A 21,049-nucleotide genomic window follows, 5' to 3' on the forward strand; every position below is an offset into this window, starting at 1 on the left:
TTTATAATGTACCTTTGGATAAATGTAATTGTTTTCTCCCTGTCTTTCCCAGATCGGGCACTTGAAAATGAAAAATTTCAGGAATGGGCAAACCAATTCACTAAAATTCACTGGATTTGATTTCCTAAAAATTCAAACAGTATGGCATTTGCCACTAGAGTTAGTAAGACCAATAATGACAGACATTTTTGATGTGCTAGAGTTGATTCAGAAATGTACAAGTTGGAGAAATTTCATTTCTTGTAAATTAGTTACTCTCTCTGAAATTCTGTCTTTAAGATTAAGTAGTAGCTTTAGTTTGAAACTGGTTTAATATCACTTTTATTGGGAAAAAAAGAGAGGCTTGGCCTCTTGTGCCCCACATATTCACTTAAATATTATTTAATGGCTTTGATTACTGATAGTTTGGTTTATAAGGAACTAAATAATTTAGGCAATTACTTCCTCTTATCTAAAACCTGTAGGGTGAATGCAACGTACAATCATAAATGCCGGCATTTGTGAAGTCTTTTTTTACTGGAGAAAAATTCTGACTTCTTATCTGTAAAGCTGGAATACAACATCATCCCACTACCCTCTGTCACGTAGAAATTTCTTTATTTAAGCAGTCTTTGTGGAGGATTTCTCTGGTGGTCCAGCAGTGAAAAATGCACTTTCCATTGTCGGGGATGTGGATTTGATCCCTGGTCAGGGAACTAAGATCCTACCTCCTCTGGAGCAGCTAAGCCTGCACACCACAACTAGAGAGCCCTGTGCCACAACTAGAGAGCCTAGTCAGCGCAACAAAAGAAGCCTGTGTGATGCAACGAGGACCCACTACAGCCAAAATTAATACATAAAAATAATATTTGGGATAGCAGAGACATTTAGGCCAGTTTTTGAACTTTTTTTTTTTTTTTTCATTTTGGCTGCACTGCCTGGTTTGTTGGGGATCTTAGTTCCCTGATCAGAGATGGTAGTGAAAGCAGGGAGTCTCAAGCACTGGACACCCCACCCACCCAGGGAATTCCCTAGAGCTCTATTCAGGGTCTTAAGAATTCCAGTTGAGGAGACAGATTTGGGTAATACCAAAAGATTATTCCCAGGAAGAGAAAGAGTCAGGGGCTCAAGGCCAATGCCACAGGGTTAGAGTTGTTCTGTGCAACCCTGACACACGGAAGGAAATGTTTGTCCTTAAAGGATAGGTGGTTATGAGTCATTTTAGGGTAAAGGACCAATAAATAAATAGACTGTCACAAGTTATCTTAGAGGATAAGGGTCCCCTAAGCATCCTGAGTTTCTGGAACACTGGGCAGATGTTCTGGATGCCTGTGTTAAGACAAGGAGCGGTTGAGGTTCAAATTCCGTTCCTGCTGAGATGTGCAGAAGCCACACGTCCTCAGTGGCCTCCTGGCTCCATTTTAGAGAATGCTCTTAGCAGCAACTCCATTTTTATTTTTTCCCACAGTATATCTTAGGTGGTTGTTTTTTTTTTTTAATCTTTGTAAATTTCTTAAAACTTTTAAAACTTCTGAACCCCATGCAGTTTGGATTACTTAAGAATGCCAATTTAATCAGATGCTGGATAGTGGAAATATACATAGCCGTATTTCCCTTATTTGACTAGAATCTAGACAGTTGGTCCCTTTTAATGCTCCCATACCCTGAAATGGTGGATGATTAAAAAAAAAAAAAAAAAAAAAGGAGGTGATTGCAGAGCACTGAAAGTTTTGAGGGAAAAGGCAGTTTTGCTGATTTTCACTTTTAGAAACTGCTTCATTTCTAAGTCCTTCTCATTCTTTTGATTAGCTTCCAGCAACTCACATTCCTTTGAAAACTCAGAGTACTGCTATTCTTGTGTGGATTTTCTTTTTTTTCACTGAGGATTATACTGACCTAGTTTCACTGAACTATGAAGTATATGGAAAATATGTTTTTTAGAATCTGTCAGAATACCTGTTTTAGGGAGAAGTCAGAACTCCCAAGAAGGGAGTTAATCTCGTGTCTCCTGGAGAGGGAACAGAACATCATTTATCATAATTTTATATATGTTTATAACATCATTTTATTTTTTCCCCCTGTTCTTCTAATCCACAGTTGATTTAGGTAAAAATGAGTAGGGGTGAAGTTTGGGACTGTGGGAGAGAGTGAAAGAAACTACATTCTATTAGCTTGAAGAGTTTATAACTACTAAAATAGCAAATAAGTTATTAAATGTTATAACATGAAGATATTTAGTAACTTAGAGCACTTTATTTCAGAGGATTTTTAGAAATACTCCACAGAAAGAGCAAAGCCCTATTAGATTTTTAAGCCTCTACTTTTAGCTCAGCTTGTGATTATACCTTTATAAATTACAACCAAATGATTGCCTGAAACAGGGTTTGCCTTCTCTGTGTGGCCTATATGTCTGTCCTTGGGTTACCCCTTTAGATAGAGATGATTTCTCTGATGAACTTCTTATGCTTTGGATTCAAGTTGCTAAAGTGTAGACAGCCATTGATATAAGTAACAGTTTGGTTAATTGCCTGTTTGAGAGCTGCTGCTGCTGCTGCTGCTGCTGTTGCTAAGTTGCTTCAGTCGTGTCTGACTCTGTGCGACCCCATAGATGGCAGCCCACCAGGCTCCCCCGTCCCTGGGATTCTCCAGGAAAGACCACTGGATTGGGTTGCCATTTCCTGCTCCTGTTTGAGAGCAGTGGATAGAATTGAAATCTGATTTACCTAGTACTCATTCACAAGAGAAACATGTTTATGGACTAGGACATTAAAAGGGACCTTATACAGTATTGTGGGGCTTCCTTGGTGGCTCAGACAATAAAGAATCTGCCTCCAGTGCAGGAGACCCTGGTTCGATCCCTGGGTAAGGAAGATGCCCTGGAGAATGGAATGGCAACCCACTCCAGTATTCTGGCCTGGAGAATTCCATGGACACAGCAGCCTGGCAGGCTACAGTCCATGGTGTCTCAAAGAGTTTGTCACGACTGAGTGACTAATACATACACATACTATATTGTATTCTAGTCTACTGTTATACATGGACCGTGTCTTTCATAGTGATCTCCTAAAAATATTGTTGGAAAAGCATGCAGCCTTTCTTGCATTGCATTCAAAGGAAGTTGTCTATCCCTTTTGCACTTAGCTTTTTGAAGCTTTCAGGAAGGAAAACTGATTCAGGATATGAGTTTGGAAATGGGCATCTCTAACCATTCATGCAGTGTAAGCTTTGATCCTCATCTCTGTCTAGAATTTCAATCATAAGTCTAGAAGTTGCCATGTTACTGACTCACTCATACAAAAGACTGGTCCTATAATATGGACCTGGGAGAGGAAACTCACCTGGAGCCATTGGCAGAGGCTTCCAGGGCCAGAGGCACAAGGAAATAGGTATGATCCGGTCATTTGATAGAGAACATGATAAACAAAACAAGATAAAATTGAAACTGTGAGCAGTTTATAAAAACATGGTTCTAAATCAGAGCAGAGGTCAGCAAGCTTTTCCTGTAAATGGCCATAAAGTAAATATTTTAGGCCCTGCAAGCTGTACATAGGGTCTGTGGTAACTACTCAGCTCTGCCAAGGAAAATAGCCATAGACCATGTAAATGAATGAGTATGGCTGTTTTCCACTAAAACTTTCTTTACAAAAACAGATGGCAGGGGGCTTCCCTGGTAGCTCAGTGGTAAAGACTCCATCTGCCAGTGCAGGAGACACAGGTTCCCTCTCTGACCCGGGAAGAGGGCTCATGCTGCAGAACTAACTAAGCCCGTGCACCACAACTGCTGAGCCTGTGTTCTAGAGCCCAGGAGTCACAACTACTGAGCCCACGTGCCACAACTGCTAACGCCCATGTGCTCTAGAGCCCTGCTCCACAGCAAGAGAAGCCACCACAGTAAGCCTGCACACCGCAACTAGGGGGTAGCTCGTGTGCAGCCACAAAGACCTAGCACAGCCAAAACAGAATGAATAAATAAATAAATAAAACAGTTTTAAAAATGAAAAACATGGCAGGCTGGATTTGGCCTGCAAGCCCTGGTTTGCAAACCCTTGGTTTTGAGCACCAGAACTCCTTGAAGGGTCTGTTAAAACATCAGTTGCTTCTCTGACACCATTTCTGATTCAGTAGGTTTGGAATCAGTTCAGTTCAGTTCAGTCACTCAGTCGTGTCCAACTCTTTGCGACCCCATGAACCGCAGCACACCAGGCCTCCCTGTCCATCACCAACTCCTGGAGTCCACCCAAACCCATGTCCATTGAGTCGGTGATGCCATCCAACCATCTCATCCTCTGTCATCCCCTTCTCTTCCTGCCCTCAATCTTTCCCAGCATCAGGGTCTTCTCAGAGAAGTCAGCTCTTCACATCAGGTGGCCAAAGTATTAGAGTTTCAGCTTCAACATCAGTCCCACCAATGAACATCCAGGACTGATCTCCTTTAGGATAGACTGGTTGGATCTCCTTGCAGTCCAAGGGACTCTCAAGAGTCTTCTCCAACATCACAGTTCAAAAGCATCAATTCTTCAGTGCTCATTTTTCTTTATAGTTTAAGGTTTGGGATGGGTGTCAATAATTTCCATTTCTAAGTTCCCAGATGATGCCAAGACTTCTGAGAACCACTGAGCTAGAGAGAAAGAGATTAGAAGTATCTCCTTTTCATTATTTGTCCTGTGTCTTTTGGAAGGGAGGCTGGTTTTGTTAAACTTAGTGTTGCCCTTATAAAACTTGAGGCATTTTTTTTTAATAGGAACTTTGTTTCCATCTTTTTCACTTCATCTACCACAGCTTCCTTATGAATAAGTTTTCCAAACTTGAAAACTTCCTGTTCATTCCTCTTATCAGGGTACATTTTGCCCAGCAACCACTGCTCTCAGGATTCCAGTTTTATGAGGGACGAGAGATAAGTAACGGCGCAGATTCCTCCCTCTTGGTTTAAGTAAGAATGGCCAACACATAATAAGCACATATGGTGGTCCAAGCAGTATTCTATGTGCTTTAAGTTATATTTATTCATTTAAAATGGGTTGCAGGATGGCTGAGGAAGTCGCGGGATCTTGGCCGTCTAAGGGTGGTTCAGTGAATCTACGTCTTGATGTATCCCAGGGTGTCTTCTCTCTGGTTTCTCTCACTGCTTCCCACTTCCTTCTCAGACTGGCTTCCTGCCCTCGAAGAAGAAGGATTTAAAAAACAAAACTTCTCTGTCAGCTGAGCGGGGGGACCTTCTTGGGCAGCGGTGACTGCTGGTGACATCAGCCTGAGTGGCCCTCCCTGCTGGGGTCTGCAAGGAGGGCTGCGCCAGCTGTGAGGCCGACTGACCTGATTCTAATTGCCAACATGGAGCTGATGTTATTCTTGGCCCAGGGCAGAACGATTACTCAGTAGTTTCTGTTAAAGTGATTCTTTGTTAAAGCTCTGCTCCCAGCCCCCATCCTCTTGCCCTCCCACCCTCTCTCTACCTACTCCAGTCTGGAAAAAAAAAAAAAAAAAGCCCCAAAAGCCAAAAAATTAAGGATATTTTGATGGTGGAGGCAGAACTGCTGATATTTCTTTTAACAACAGAGGGAGAGAGGATTTTAAGTACACCTTAATTTTTCACTGGTTTCCAAAGCCCTTCAATTTTTAGTAGATGTAATTTTTAACTTTGCAAAGGAACTCAGGGTAGGAGAAAACCTTGCATCCTCAGTTCCTCTGGTTCTTCCTCTCTGTCTGCCTTCCTTCCTCATCCTAAATCCCCAATTTCACCTCAGCTAGGTTCGGTGAGGGCCAATAGAGACTAACGTCCCGAGACACGCAGGGCGAGGGGCAGCTCAGTGTCCACTTGAAGGGGTCTTTCAGTACGATAGCAACATCTTGGGTGCCGTGTGTAAGGAGCTTTTTGCTAACGGCGTGTGTGTATATAAGCACAGCCTCACAGGTGTGGGAAGGATTCCCATATAAACCCAGCCAAGTCTTGTTATTCTGCTCCTAAAAGTTCATGCATGTGTCTAGAAAAATTGTGCATACACACCGCCCGCCCTCCCCCCGCAACCCCACTTCAGCAGTGAGCACTTCAGCCTTCTCCGCTGTGTTTGTGTTGTGGGGGAGGGAGAGGCAGCAGGCACCCGGGCTTTTCCAGGCAGCCAGCAATAACATGCTAGCTCCTCAGCCTGACCCAGGGAGAGCCAGCAAGCAGACCAGCTCTGCAGGGGGAGTCTTTCTAGGTCTTTCCAACAAGAGTATCTGGGAGGACGGTTGGGCATGGGGATTAGGGGGGTGGTCTGGGCACAACCTCAGGCCAGTGCTTAAGTTCCTGGAGCGGGCTGATTTGAACTTCTAACCTCCTGCTGCTCTGTTTTGTTTTGTGTTGTTTTCATTTGGTTTGGGGATCTTTTGTTCAATTTTATACTTCCTTCTGACCTTTATTGGGAATTCATCTAGCTTGTTTATAATTATGATTGTCTTAGAGCCATTCGATTTAGCAGATTTTGCCCAAACTAACCTCTTCTTCCATAATGACATGCCATTCAAAATATGTGATAATACACCTAAAACCGCATTCAGCTGTTCAGAAACAGAACTGTGGACAGGCTGTGGAGTCAGATAATCCCGTTTCAACCTGAGCCCATGACCTGTGCCAAGCTCTTTAAACCTCCTTGAACCTCGGTTTCTTCATCTCTAACGTGGGGATAATAATGTGTATCTGTGGGTTTTCGTGAGGATCATATTCCTCAGGATGTTTCCATGTGCCCAAGCACTAAACCTGCAGTGGTATTTGTATAATCACAGTGAATCTTCACAACTGCCCTCTTATGAAAACTGAGCATCACGTATGTGGCTTTCCCAGGCTCAAAAAAGTGACAAATAAATGGAGGAGCTGGGGTTTTTGAATCCAGGCAGGTCAGCCTCCAGCATCCAAGCTCTTGGCTATCATGCTCTGTTACATCTCTGACAATATTCAGGCATGCAATAAGTAATAGATGTATTATCACGCTTCTCAGTGGCACACCTTAGAAAAGCTGTTCCAGGGCTTAAAACTCTTAGAAATGGCCACACTCTACCTTCCGTTGTACTTTTATTTATTTAGGAACAATGTCAGGGACCACTGAGTTATTTGGGTTTTTTATTGGAGTATAATCACTTTACAATGTTGTGTTGGGTTCTGCTGTACAACAGCGTGAATCAGCTATGTGTACACATATCGCCCCTCCCCCTTTCGCCTCCCTCCCATCCCCCTCTCCCACTCCTCTAGGTCGTCACAAAGCACCAGGCTGAGCCCCTGTGCTGTGCAGCGACTCCCCACTGGCTGGTGTTTTACATGTGGCGGTGTGTATATGTCAGTACTCCTGCGTCAATTTGTCCCACCCTCTCCTTCCTCCACTGTTTCACAAGTCCATTCTCTACATCTGGGTCTCTAATCCTGCCTTGCAGATAGGCTCATTGGTACCATTTTTCTAGATTTCATATGTATACATTAATATACTGTATTTGTTTTTTTTTTTTTTAATTTTATTTTATTTTTAAACTTTACATAATTGTGTTAGTTTTGCCAAATATCAAAATGAATCCGCCACAGGTATACATGTGTTCCCATCCTGAACCCTCCTCCCTCCTCCCTCCCCATACCATCCCTCTGGGTCGTCCCAGTGCACCAGCCCCAAGCATCCAGTATTGTGCATCGAACCTGGACTGGCATCTCGTTTCATACATGATATTTTACATGTTTCAATGCCATTCTCCCAAATCTTCCCACCCTCTCCCTCTCCCATAGAGTCCATAAGACTGTTCTATACATCAGTGTCTCTTTTGCTGTCTCGTACACAGGGTTATTGTTACCATCTTTCTAAATTCCATATATATGCGTTATTATACTGTATTGGTGTTTTTCCTTCTGGCTTACTTCACTCTGTATAATAGGCTCCAGTTTCATCCACCTCATTAGAACTGATTCAAATGTTTTCTTTTTAATGGCTGAGTAATACTCCATTGTGTATATGTACCATAGCTTTCTTATTCATTCATATGCTGATGGACATCTAGGTTGCTTCCATGTCCTGGCTATTATAAACAGTGCTGTGATGAACATTGGGGTACACGTGTCTCTTTCCCTTCTGGTTTCCTCAGTGTGTATGCCCAGCAGTGGGATTGCTGGATCATAAGGCAGTTCTATTTCCAGTTTTTTAAGGAATCTCCACACTGTTCTCCATAGTGGCTGTACTAGTTTGCATTCCCACCAACAGTGTAAGAGGGTTCCCTTTTCTCCACACCCTCTCCAGCATTTATTGCTTGTAGACTTTTGGATCGCAGCCATTCTGACTGGCGTGAAATGGTACCTCAAAGTGGTTTTGACTTGCATTTCTCTGATAATGAGTGATGTTGAGCATCTTTTCATGTGTTTGTTAACCATCTGTATGTCTTCTTTGGAGAAATGTCTATTTAGTTCTTTGGCCCATTTTTTGATTGGGTCATTTATTTTTCTGGAGTTGAGCTGTAGGAGTTGCTTGTATATTTTTGAGATTAGTTGTTTGTCAGTACAACTTATTTCACTCTGTATGATACGCTCTAGATTCATCTACATCACTACACGTGACTCAATTTTGTTCCTTTTTATGGCTGAGTAGTATTCCATTGTATGTATATACCACATGTTTATCCATTCATATGTCAATGGACATCTAGGTTGCTTCCATGTCCTGGCTTTTGTAAATAGTGCTGCAGTGAACGTTGAGGCCTATATGTGTCTTTTTGAGTTATGGTCTTCTCAGGGTATATGCCCAGTAGTGGGATTGTTCTTGCAGCATCCTGAAATATGTTCTATGAGTTTGAAGATTCAATGTGTGGGTTGTTAATAACATAGGAATTATCTCTTCAGTGATCAATTCGTCCTTTCAACCCTGTTTTTGTTATTGGTTATATTTTTAAAATTTTATTTCTATGCTGGTATTTTTGAGAAGGCTATCAGGAAACACGACAGGTGTCTGCAGATGTTAATGCCACAGATGACACTTTTGCATGATTGTATCATGCTTGCTTTCTCAATAGATTTCATAGAAATCTGATTCTTAATGCACTGTTACAATACAGACATCAGTTCATTATGCTGATTCATTACTACTAGTAATAGAAATCCCCTGGTTATTACCAGAGTGTTTTCTAAGCTGTTGCTTGGAAGGAGGAAGGTGAGAGCAAGGAAATAGGTGTATAGTGAGTGCCTTTTGTATGCTAGATGTAGTATTATCTCTGTTCCACTAATGAGGAAATTGATGCTCAAAAACTTTAAGTAACTTCCACAAGGTTGTACAGCTAGCTTTATTGCAGTTATAATAGACAAGCCAGGTCAGAGGGTTCTAAAGCCCTTTTCCACTCTCCCTCCCTCCCCCATGAGTGACACTTCATTTTCTCCTTGTTTTATACATTTATTATCAGTCAGATAAGGCATTCGAGTTTTATTCTTTCTGCTGCTATACATCCATACACACAAATATGAAAGAAAAGGTCAATACAATGAATCAAAACTCAAACCCCCACTTGGTCTAGTTGTGCTCAGAGACAGCTCTTCACCTACCAGCTGCTTGGGATTGGCCTTGTTTGCCACATACCCTTAAAATGTGGGTTCTGCTGCAGTTGCCTGGTGGCCAGTTTCCTTCCCTCCCCTCACTCTCTGACCTCTGGCTTTTCTCTGTTTTTCTGTGGGCATATGAGGGACTCACAGCAGTAACTTTGTGTGAAATGATGAAAGACTTCGTCTTTAAACATAAAGAACCCCATCCATCCATGATGGATGCAGCCACAGGAAAAAAACTTAATAGCTCTATGACAGCAAAGTTTATATAAGATAAACAGTAGGTCAATGTGTGATATTCTGAGCCAAATAAAATAAACTATACATTTGAAGACAAAGGCAAGTTATTTAGAAACTGAATTTAAAGTTGTAAAGGAACATAGAGATTACTTTGTCTAATTATTTCATTTACTCATCAGAAGATATGAGGCAAACACATTATTAGGAGAACAAGGGCACTGATATAGAAATAATTCCCTAAAACTACTAGTAAATAAAAGATAAAAGAGACAATTGAAAGTAAGGCTATGAGTTATTTTTTTAACCAATTGAACTCTCAGTCTGGGGTCATGGGTGATCTTTTGAGGTTACCTTTATTTATTATACATGCACACACTCATATTCTTGCACACTTTAACTTTCCAAGTAAGTAACAAAGGTTTGCTTATGCACAAATTTTTTTCAACCGTTTTTTCTTGGAATAAATTAAGTGAAATCTCTGTCTTTTAAATGCATCTGGTAAAAGTTGAACACATTGCTAGGTTTGCTTTAATTTTGCTTTGGAAGGGAGATGGATTTAACTTCAGTGGAGTTGATGTAAAAAGGGGGTGCTGCTGCTGCTAAGTCTCTTCAGTTGTGTCCGACTCTGTGCGACCCCATAGACAGCAGCCCACCAGGCTCCCCCGTCCCTGGGATTCTCCAGGCAAGAACACTGGAGTGGGTTGCCATTTCCTTCTCCAATGCGTGAAAGTGAAAAGTGAAAGTGAAGGTGCTCAGTCGTGTCCGACTCTTCGAGACCCCATGGACTGCAGCCTCCCAGGCTCCTCCGCCCATGGGATTTTCCAGGCAAGAGTACTGGAGTGGGGTGCCATTGCCTAAACGAGGAAGGCAGTGTAGTGCAGTGGGGCCATGGAATAAGACTCCTCCCAGGACTTGCCATCATGGACAGACCATGGAAGCTTTTTGTGCTCTGATTTCTTCTGTAGATGGAAGTGATGATGGGACCCGCCATAAATGGTTGGGAACGTTCTATGATACAATATGTAAAGCACTTAGAGCAATGCTGACCATGCTAAAAGCTCCATAAAAATGTGTTGCTCTTACTGTTATGTATTACTTTGTTTTTCATTGTGGTAAGAAACACATAGCATAAATTTGCCCTCTCAGAGATTTTCGTTTATTGTGCAGTATTTTTAACTGTTCACGTGGTTGTACAGCAGATTACTAAACGTTTTCATCTTGTGTAACTGAAACTCCGCACACGTGGAGCAGCTCCAGCCCCCGCCCAGCCTCTGACAATCACGACTTCACTTTGTGTTCCTGTGAATGTGATTACTTTGGATTCCTCTTATCACTTAAATCATGTCATATTATTTTTTAGTGACTGGTTTATTTCATTTACCATAATATCCTGAAGGTTCACCTATTGTAGTTTAGGGCAGGATTTCTTTATTTTTTAAGGCTTAATGATACTCTGTCATATGTATATACATTTATCCATTCATCAGTCTATAGGCATTTAGATTGCTTCCACATCTTAGCTACTGCAAATAAGACTTCAATGAACCTGAAGATGCAGACATATCTTCTGTTGTATATTACTTTTAACCTTAAATGTACCTATCTGTGGGGCTTCCCAGGTGGCTCAGTGGTAAAGAATTCACCTGCCAACGCAGAGACTCAAGAGATGCGGGTTCAGTCCTTGGGTCGGGTATATTGCCTGGAGAAGGAAATGGCAACCCACTCCAGTATTCTTGCCCAGAAAATCCCATGGACAGAGTAGCCTGGTGGGCCACAGTCCATGGTGTTGCAAAACTGGACATGATGGAGCGGCTGAGCATACATGCGCATGTCCATAGCATTATAGCTCAACTTGGGGTTTTAGTCAAACCCCTCATGCCAGAAGGAGAAATTGGTTTGAATGATATTTAAGAAGGTGGTTTAGAAGTTCAAGGCTCATAAAATACTAATTAGCTACATTTTTAAAAACTAATATTTACTTATTTGGACAGCAGGAAATTATATGCAAATTATTGCTAGAGAGAGACGTGAAGAGAAAGAGTAAAAAGAGTGATGAATAGTACCATGGTAAAATGGTTAAAAAAATATGTTTGTCCAAAAGCATAAATGTCTTATAAACATTAGAGAAAAAGAGAAACAGCATTAGCAACAAGTCAGGAGCCAGCTTTCCATAGGACATGTTGTGTTTACTTACAATAATCAAGGAAAGGTAAGGCAGATATTCTTCCAAACATACTGATGGAAATATAATTGGTACAACCTTTACAGAGGGCAATTTGAGAATATGTATTAAAAAAGATGTAGAAGCAGCAGCAGCCTTCTGCTCTTAGCTATTCTGTTTCAAGGAAATTATTTTAAGGAAATGATCCAGCATATATCAAAAGGTAGAAATAACATGTTTATCACAACACTGTTCTTAAATAGAGAATTAACCTGGCGAAAACTTCTGTATGTGTGTGTGTGTGGTTTCAAAATGAAAGGATAAAATTTTAGGGGGCCTACTTTTTCCTACTTAAAAATGTATTGGAAACTTAGTTCCTTAATTGCGTATATAGATCTACTGTGTTCATTTATAGTATTCTACTGTTGGTGACTTAAATTATGATAAACTGTAATACAAAATGTTATTTAGTTGCTAAGTCATATATGACTTCTTTTGTGATCCCATGGACTGTAGCCTGACTCGCTTCTCTGTCCATGCAATTTCCCCGGCAAGAATACCAGAGTGGATTGCCATTTCCTTCTCCAGGGGATCTTCCCAACCCAGGGATCGAACCCATGTCTCCTGCATTAGCAAGTAGATTCTTTAACCACTGAGCCACCAGGGAAGCCCAGTAGAAAATAGATAGCCATTAAAAACAGTGATCTAGATCTACCCTTATAGGTATGGAACCAAATGCTCAAGATCGATATTTGAATGAAAAAAAAAAAGTCTCAAAAAAATCAGATATCATATACCAATTTTTGTAAGCCCACAGAAATACTGTATAATATGCATAGAAAATAGGTGATTATACACAGAAAAAAGTCTAAATATTACTAGAGGTTATCACAGAACAGAATTCGAAATGACTTTTAAAACAGCTTTCCTTTTTTTTAGTGAACGTGTTTCAAAAAAACCATTAGTCTGCCAAATATTTCTGAGCATTGAGGGAGGAAAACATAGAAAGCACTGCAGAGTCTACAGTCATTGGAGTCCAAATTCGCCCTCAGAATATAAGCCTCTCCCAATGTACGACTGTCATTTGGTTGGGTGATGGGGCTGCTAGTGAGGGAATGTCTTGAATGTGATGTCTGAGGGCTGGGCAGCTTTGTGACTATGGGCTGCAGCCCTGGCCTTAGCCAGCTGCCTCCTAGTAGGACTTTGTAACACACACCTAGCCCAAGATCTGTTCAAGTGTCTCAATACTACTGATAAATCAACCGAGAGACACTGTTGGTATCTTTGTATGCTTAGTTGCAGGAAGTCTGGAGCCTGTAAGTATATTTGGATATCTTTTTCATGGCCTGCATTGTTGCTCAAATGTTGTTAGGTACAACTGATTTAGGGGCTGCCTGAAGCACAGTGTTTTCAGTTGGTTGGTGAATAATACTCTCTTCTCAATTGTTCTGTCCCAGTAAGCACCTGTATTCACATCCTTTAGAAGAGGTCACTGAAACTACTAAGAGCTTTCTTTCCTCGTTGCTAAAGGAGAAAAAATTCTTAACTGGTTTTAGAAATGGGAGGGAATGCCAGAAGACTTCCAGATCTCTTTGGCATCTCAAAGTCCTGTCTCAGTGCCCAGGTCATCCATCTCTGTCTGTATGAACCAGAGCATCTTCAGGGTTTCTGCGCCATCCCTGTTGAGGTCCTGGCATTATCCACTGCTGGTTGCAGTACCAGAAGTTGTACTCTTTATCTTGCTCAGCTTTCAGACTTGCCCCAGCTGACAAACACTGTGAAATGAAGACAGCGAAGAACTACGTATAGGATGGGATGAAGACCTTTTGGAAGCTTGATTTTGCCAAAATAGATATAGCTACCCTTACCCTCTCCCTGGCTTCCCTGGTTCTTTACCTTAGACGGTAAAGAATCCACCTGCAGTGCGGGAGACCTGGGTTCGATCCCTGGGTTGGGAAGATCCCCTGGAGGAGGGCATGGCAACCCACTTCAGTATTCTTGCCTGGAGAATCTCCATGGACAGAGGAGCCTGGCAGGCTACACAGTCCACAGGGTCACAGAGTCAGACACAAGTGAGCGGCTAAGCACAGCACTATCCCCCTGCCTTTCTCTACAGTATTGTATGGTTGCACGTAATGTGTTCTTTGCATTGAGCAACTCTCAGCCTGGTTGTAGTAAAGATGAGTGATTAGCATCTTACCTTCTCAGGCAGATAAACCATCCAGTACTTGAGTTGCCAGAACTAGAAGCTATGTTATGGGAACTTTATCCAAGTTAGGATAAAATCTCACATGGGGAGAATGATGCCTAAAATATTTGCCGTTCTGATAGCAGAGAAAAAGGGATACAAAGTGACGTTAACCCACTCAAATAGAGATTCTTATTTGCCTGTTTCATCTACCTTAATTTTTAGAAAATGAATTTAGAGAGTTATTTCACTGCAGGGAGGCATCCAGTTATACTCCATCACCAAGAAGGCTGAGTCAGGACTGAAAGGGGTGTTTCTCTGGAAGGCATTAAAACACACACATACACCACACAACCTCCCAGAATTTAATCTCTGAACGGTATTATCTTTCAAGTAAGAGAACCCAGATCTTGCTTCCCTGTGACCTTCCAAGTTGCAGTCTGTGTTCTGTCTATCACAGATTCCTCCTTCCCACCCATGATTACCCTTCTGTTGTGGGAGAAGGAGGGCCTTTCCACTCTTTTGTCTGGGGCCAAGCCAAGCCTCCAACTGTGGTTTTCTCTGAGTGTCCTTGCCGAAGCATCGCTGTTTCCCACACCCAATAAAGAAGCAAAGGCCTGTGTTTGTTGACCAGGTCTTGAGTGGAGGCTGGTGCTGATACAGCTTTCACGTTCCCAGGACAGTGACTGATGACAGCGCAGGCCCCACCCCTGGGTTAGCCCACAAGTGCAGAGTGCTAACACTCTGTCCAGACCTCACAGTTCTTAGGAATTACATGGCGAGAACTTTATATAATGCTCCTGTTTATTTATGAATGAATACCAGGACAAAACAGTTCACATAATCTGTCATAGTGGTAGACTTGTAGGATTAGGGTCAATACAGGCAGTGGTTGGGGAGGTGGTGGGTGGGGGTTGGGGAGGCTGATTTCTGCCAATATTCTACACACATCTATATGTCTTCTTTTATCTTTGCCTGAGTACTTTCTGGTTTTCTTCTCATCAGTTTTGATTACTTTAATCTCATTCCACTTAGCCTTGGCTTTGGTGCAGCACTTGGGAACTTGTCTGACACATTACTGACTTTGGGGAATTTTGGATGGCATAGAATTACAATAATTTCATTATCCATTCAGTTTATGAGTATATGATCCCCAAATGACAAATGAGAACCTAGAAGCTTTTTACTGTATTTGGGAAGACTCTCTGCTATTTTTGAGATGCAGTTATATTTTTATTATATTGAAGCTGAAACAAGCTTGACTCTTTGGTAGATTGAGAATTGTATCTCAACTCAGTTAGGATTCCATTTGGCTGCATATAATAGAACACTTCCCACCCATGGCTGTTTAAACAAGTTAAAGATTTATTTTCTTTCCCTTGTATAACCAGGTATCTAGAGATAGAGGTGCTCCTAAAGTCCGTGGTGCGGTCAGGAACCCATGCTCCTCCTGTCTTTATCCTCTGCGATCCTTAGCAAGGGACTTCCACCTTGGCTGCTTCTAAGTAGAGGGCCATGTTCTGGGTGAAGAACAACAGTAAAGGGCAACAGCTGTGCACCGGGCAGCCCAGCCTGCCCCCTTTGAAGAGTTTTCCCAGAACTGCACCTGGAAACTTCTCTATTTACCATTCAGAACCAGGTCACAGGGTTATCTCAAGGTACAGGAGGGACTGGGAAATAGAATGTTCTAGGTGGGCACATGTTTTTACCCAAAAAAAAAAAACCAGGATAGTTTTGGAGGGAAGAAAAGAAGAATTATTAGTATCCAGGCAAGTGAGTCTCCTAAACAATAAATTCTCCTGGTTTATTTTGTGGTTTTGAGGTAAAGAGTCATCTTATTACTATGGAACAAGTGTCTGAGGTCCTGCCACAGTATGTGCATCTAGGAAGGTGAATTTATTTTCATTTGGAATCTGAAGAAGGGCTTAACTTATGTATTGTGGCTGAGTGTAAGCTGAAGGCACTTTCACTATTCAAACTCCAGAGAATGGTCCTACTACGAGATTGCATCTCTATGTAAACACAAACTTGTCTATTTTCTTGTGTAGGAATTTAGTAGTTGGTATAATATGAGGTGTTTTTTTCTTCACTTGTGGAGTAAATGTTTATTAAGCACCATTTGTACACAAGCCAGTCTTCTTGACACTGTTAGTGAAACAAAAATTAATCTGGTACAAAGGCAGGCATTTCCAGTATGTATTGTCCAGACACAGAAAAAAGTATGTGTATAAATGGCTGTGATACAAGGTAATTGTGCTAAATGTGATAAGACAGATACGAATGCAGTTTTATAAGCGTTTAGAAGAGAAAAAGGCTGTTCTGCCAGAAAGAATTGCGTAAACATGATCTGGGGAACCTACACATGTGCTTTCAGTTTATGAGTTTGCTTTTGCAGCTAGTGAGCATCGTCATAAGACTGGAAAAATATGCTGGAAAACACGGAACCAACCACCATTCACAAGTCACTGCAGATAAGCAGACTTGCATGTCAGCCACCGCTTGGTTCCTCAGTAAACTGAGGTGGTAGTTTGGGAAGGAAGGGAGCATTTCAGTTTCTGCTGTGTGCCTGGGGCTTTGATTTATTTCAGGAAACCTTTACTGAGTGCCTGGGCTACGTTTACTTACTGATCTTCATCTAATCCCCCACAGTCCAGCCGAGTGATTATAATTGCTGATGAGAAAGCTAAAGCTCAGAGAGGTTAAGTAACTTGAAAGGTCACCCAACTTATAAGTGACAGAGCCTACATTTGAGTCCAGGCACACCTGACTATGGGCTTCCCTGGTGGCTGAGATGGTAGAGACTCTTCCTGCCATGAGGGAGACCTGGGTTCCATCCCTGGGTTGGGAAGATCCCCTGGAGAAGGGAATGGCTACCCACTCCAGTGTTCTTGCTGGAGAATTCTACGGACAGAGGAGCCTTGCAGGGTACAGTCCATGGGGTCGCAAAGAGTTAGACACGACTGAGCATGTCTGACTTATCACGCCTTAACCACTTGTCACACCTGACTGTAGAGCCATGTTCCTTTCCACTTCCGTGAGCCTTTGCCTATCGCTGATGACCTGATCTGGTCTTGAAGCCGTAGTAAGTGTTGAACAGTCAATTCCTTCTTCAACACAGTCTAATGGCGAGTCCTTGAACCAGCTGGGCTTCATTTGATATTTTGATTTATACTTAGAAAGTTAATCTGCTGCCTGCTCACATCTTATTAGAACTTGACTTACTTTTGACTTTTCAATAATTTATTTTTAGAATAAATAACTACATTTAGATGGTATAAAATTCAAAAAGACACAAACGATATATAGTCAAAAATTAGTTTCCCTTTTCCCCTGACTCCTAGCTAACCAGTTCTTTTCCATGGAGGCTGCTAGTTTTTGTTTTTAATCCTTTCAGAACTGTTCTGTGCAGATACCAACATGGTATATATCTTTGTGTGTGTGTATTGGCATATAAAGATATGTTTATTTTTATATATAAAGATATATTTATTGTCACCACGGCAACATGTATTGAATAGATGTTCTTCCTGATGGCAGTTCCGTCACTGTGTGAAAACCTAACTCAATAAAGAGTGTTTTTATTTCCACGAGTTCTTCACTAACAGTGGTTTTCCTCCTCTGCTTCTCATCCAGTGAATGTGTTTATAGAGGGCCAGCGTAGACCTCGTCAGCCCTCATGGTCAGTTCCGGCTTCCTCCCCACCCTGAGTGAGGCATCTTGCAAGCACTCTTCAGTCTAAGCTCATTTATTGGGAGGTCGTGGGGTCACCCCTTCCTGCCACCCTCCTTCCTTCCAATTGAATCTCTCCCACAGATTTTTTAGGCCCTTAGATATGGTGCTTGAAAGGAGTGGATTTCTTTTTGAGCCAGTTCCGCAAGCTGGCCTCTGCTGTGCGCCTTGGTTACAGATGGCCCACGCCCTTGCTCCCACTGCCCACGTCCCCGTGTGCAGCCCCGTGTACACGCTCTGCAGCCCTGCACGCTAGGCTTTGTCCTGGACTCAGGTCTTCCTTGGCGCCCCTCCTCTGCTCAGAGGTAGAGGCGAGTGAGCCACTCTTTCATTCCCTCTCTGGTGGCTTCCAGAGATGAGGACCATTTCAGTCCAGTTGGTCTGTAAGAAACTGCCTTGAGCGTCCACCTCTGAAATCGCTTTGCTCTTTGTCAAGCCTCTCAACCACACACATTCCCTCCACACAAGACTGCCGACTACCCCTTTTGCCCCATGTCTGCCCAACCAGGGACCTTTGGGCACATTTTCCTGAAATGGGATATTCCAAGGCATTAGTGTAGAAGGATTGGTTAACACTTCTTTACTAAAGCTACTCAGTTCATCTTTTATATCTCAAAAACTAAAATTCGTAAAGGACAGAAATACTGCCAGTGTAGTTTACCTAGAAGGTGAATGTCTCCTGAGAACATTTGATATTCCTTCAGGCCTTGCCACGAGAAAATGACATTTCTCCCATTGCCTCTTGAAATGTAGTGCCTATAGGTAGAAATCAATTGCCAGAAATCCTTTTAATAAAAAGTCCTATGTATTTTTTCACTTATATTTTCTTCCTAATATCCTTTTATATTTAAAGCTTTCATGCCTACTGAAAGCAGTGTTAACGTATTTCAAGAATCAGTAACAAAATTTGTAACACACACAAAAAAAACTATTTATAATGAGGCAAATAAGTTGCAAGAGTTGTTTTAAGCCTCTCTCTGAGGAAGTGTACAATTAAATTAAGTGTACATCCTTCCTACAGGTATGTGTTGGTATTTGTGATGTCTGGATGGTGATTTTGGGATCTTTATTTAGTATCTGTTGGCTTACCTTCTAAGCGAAAATACCCTTGTTGTGATCTTGTATTCATGTATAATAACCAGTATTCATGTTGTAATTTTACTTTGAAAGTGTTTCCAAGTGTAGGTCTTATGTTAATCTTTAGGTCATCAAGATGTTACTACTCCACACTGGATCCTTCTGTTTCCTCAAAGGTGCAAACCTTCCAGAGGAGTTCAGAGTTCTGAGTGGGCTGGAACTGAGCCAGGTTCAAGTCACTTTTGTTCTCTGCCGTATTTTTAGTACTTGACATCCGACAAGAGGCGTTCATTAAATTCCTGTTGAATTTAACAATGAAGGGAAAGACTAAGACAAGGAGAGACCAAATGCTTCTCTAGTTCATGTCTATGGACAGTTCATAGTACCCAGCTGCCCTGAGTCCTAGCCCAGGGCACTTTCAACAAGACCATCTCCACTCTCTGCTAAAAGAGGTTTCCCTTCTGTGAATCTACACCTGCACTGGCATTATTGGAGGAGGTGTTTTTTCTTTAAAGTTGCTTCATTTGAATGGTTTCCCTTTTCCTTTTGTCCTCCCCTCAGGATTGCAAACCTGCTATTCACTTACAGCAAACAGACTGTGAAGGATATCTCCATCAATCTTCGGTTTTTCTTTTTCTCTAGGCGATCTTTGGCAGCCAGACACTACCTAACTCCAATTTATGGACAATAAATAATGGTGCAGCTTGCAGAATTCCAAGCGCCACAGCCAGTGGCCAGAAGCCAACGACTCTGCCACAAAAAGTGGTGCCACCTCCAAGTTCTTCCTCCTCCCTGGTCCCCAAACCCCCATCCAGTCACAAACAAGTCCTCAGAAAGGCAGCATCCCAAAGGGCTTCCAAGTAAGTTTTCAGAATTCTTCTGTTCAGCTCCTTCTGAGTTGTATCAATTCTGTGCTGACGATGCTCTTTATTTATGGAGGCTCAGACAATGTGTACTGCAGTGTTGAAAAGAACACCTGATGGGGAATAAAGGCCAACTGTTTTCTCAGCCCTGGCTGTAAGCTAGAATCACCAGGGGAGCTCTTACAGCATGGCCAGTGTCGAGGCTGTCCCCCTGTGAGAGGGGCAGAGGCTGCTCTTCTAAGTTTGCCAAGGGTGATGGCGAGCACCGCGGCTGGCAGGTTCAGGGTCGTTGGCAGCTGCCGCTTGTGGCCTCTGGCAGGAGCCTCAACCAGACGCAACAGCTGGTAACGGCGCTGAACTGTGGACTTGGAGGAGGGAACTTCCTCCGGGATGTAGTCTTCCTTCAGTCGTTCTACAGAGCTAGATCTTTCCAATTTCATGTAAAATGCAACACTCTTCCCTCACTCCACCCTTGTTTATTTGTTTTTAGGCATTTGAAAAGGAAGACATAGGATTGAGATTTCATAAGATGAATTAACTTCATTGACATTAGTCATCAGGCTCTGTGGAGCAACGATGTTTCTAATACCTTTTGTCATCTTTCTGTCTTACCTGAAAAAAAAGACATCTCTGTACCTGCATCACATACACGTTTTAGGTCACATTCTTCACACTACCCCCAGCCATTTCCCCTAGAAAACTAGAAATGGACTGATTTAAAAAAAAAGAGTGTTGGTTTTAAGAGCTCCTGTCCATTTAAAACTGGGGGACTTACCAAAGCTGTCCAAAGCTGTCGGACTTACCAAAGCTGTCCGGAGGAGGAGGCAATCCCTGATGGATGAACACCTAGAAGAGATTTGTGTATTTCTCTTGCTGTCCTTGGGGTTCCCCATTCATTTGTCCTTCACAAAACCAACTCGAGTTATAAAAAGGAATCCTAGGGCACAGAAAAAACAGTTCGTGTTTTTGCCCCCTTGGATAATGAATCAAATTTGGGTTGAAAAGCAATCCCTTGTGGTTGTTTTAATTATACTGCTGCCAGATTCGTTTATTCAGCAAATATTTATTCAGTGCCTACTAAGTGCCAAGCACTCTTCTAGGAATAACTGGCATCGTAATAACTTTAGAGAACTCTCTGGAGCAGTAGACAGTTCAGTTTGTGGTTGAGAGCCGATGGCACGACAAGAAGGATGTGTGGCCCCTCTCGGTTCCTTAAGGGCACAGCCCCCGGGGCCTGACTGTCTGTGTCAGACCCCTCTTCACACTTTATTGATGCGAGA

At 42.2% G+C, this 21,049-nt stretch overlaps 1 protein-coding gene across 23 annotated transcripts in view; it reads left to right on the forward strand.

Moving 5' to 3' along the window:
* TTLL5 (tubulin tyrosine ligase like 5) overlaps positions 1-21,049 on the forward strand; it is a 318,832-nt gene that overhangs the window by 217,573 nt on the left and 80,210 nt on the right. For 22 of the 23 annotated variants that reach the window (XM_061429505.1, XM_061429521.1, XM_061429506.1 and 19 more), the window contains one exon: positions 19,549-19,766. In XM_061429505.1, coding sequence (XP_061285489.1) covers positions 19,549-19,766 — 218 coding nt within the window. Of the gene's footprint in view, positions 1-19,548; positions 19,771-21,049 lie in introns of those variants that run through there. The other variant, XM_061429525.1, reaches the window with a different exon arrangement.

The sequence above is a fragment of the Bos javanicus genome, chromosome 10 (genome assembly GCF_032452875.1).
Source record: "Bos javanicus breed banteng chromosome 10, ARS-OSU_banteng_1.0, whole genome shotgun sequence".
Classification (NCBI taxonomy): domain Eukaryota; kingdom Metazoa; phylum Chordata; class Mammalia; order Artiodactyla; family Bovidae; genus Bos; species Bos javanicus.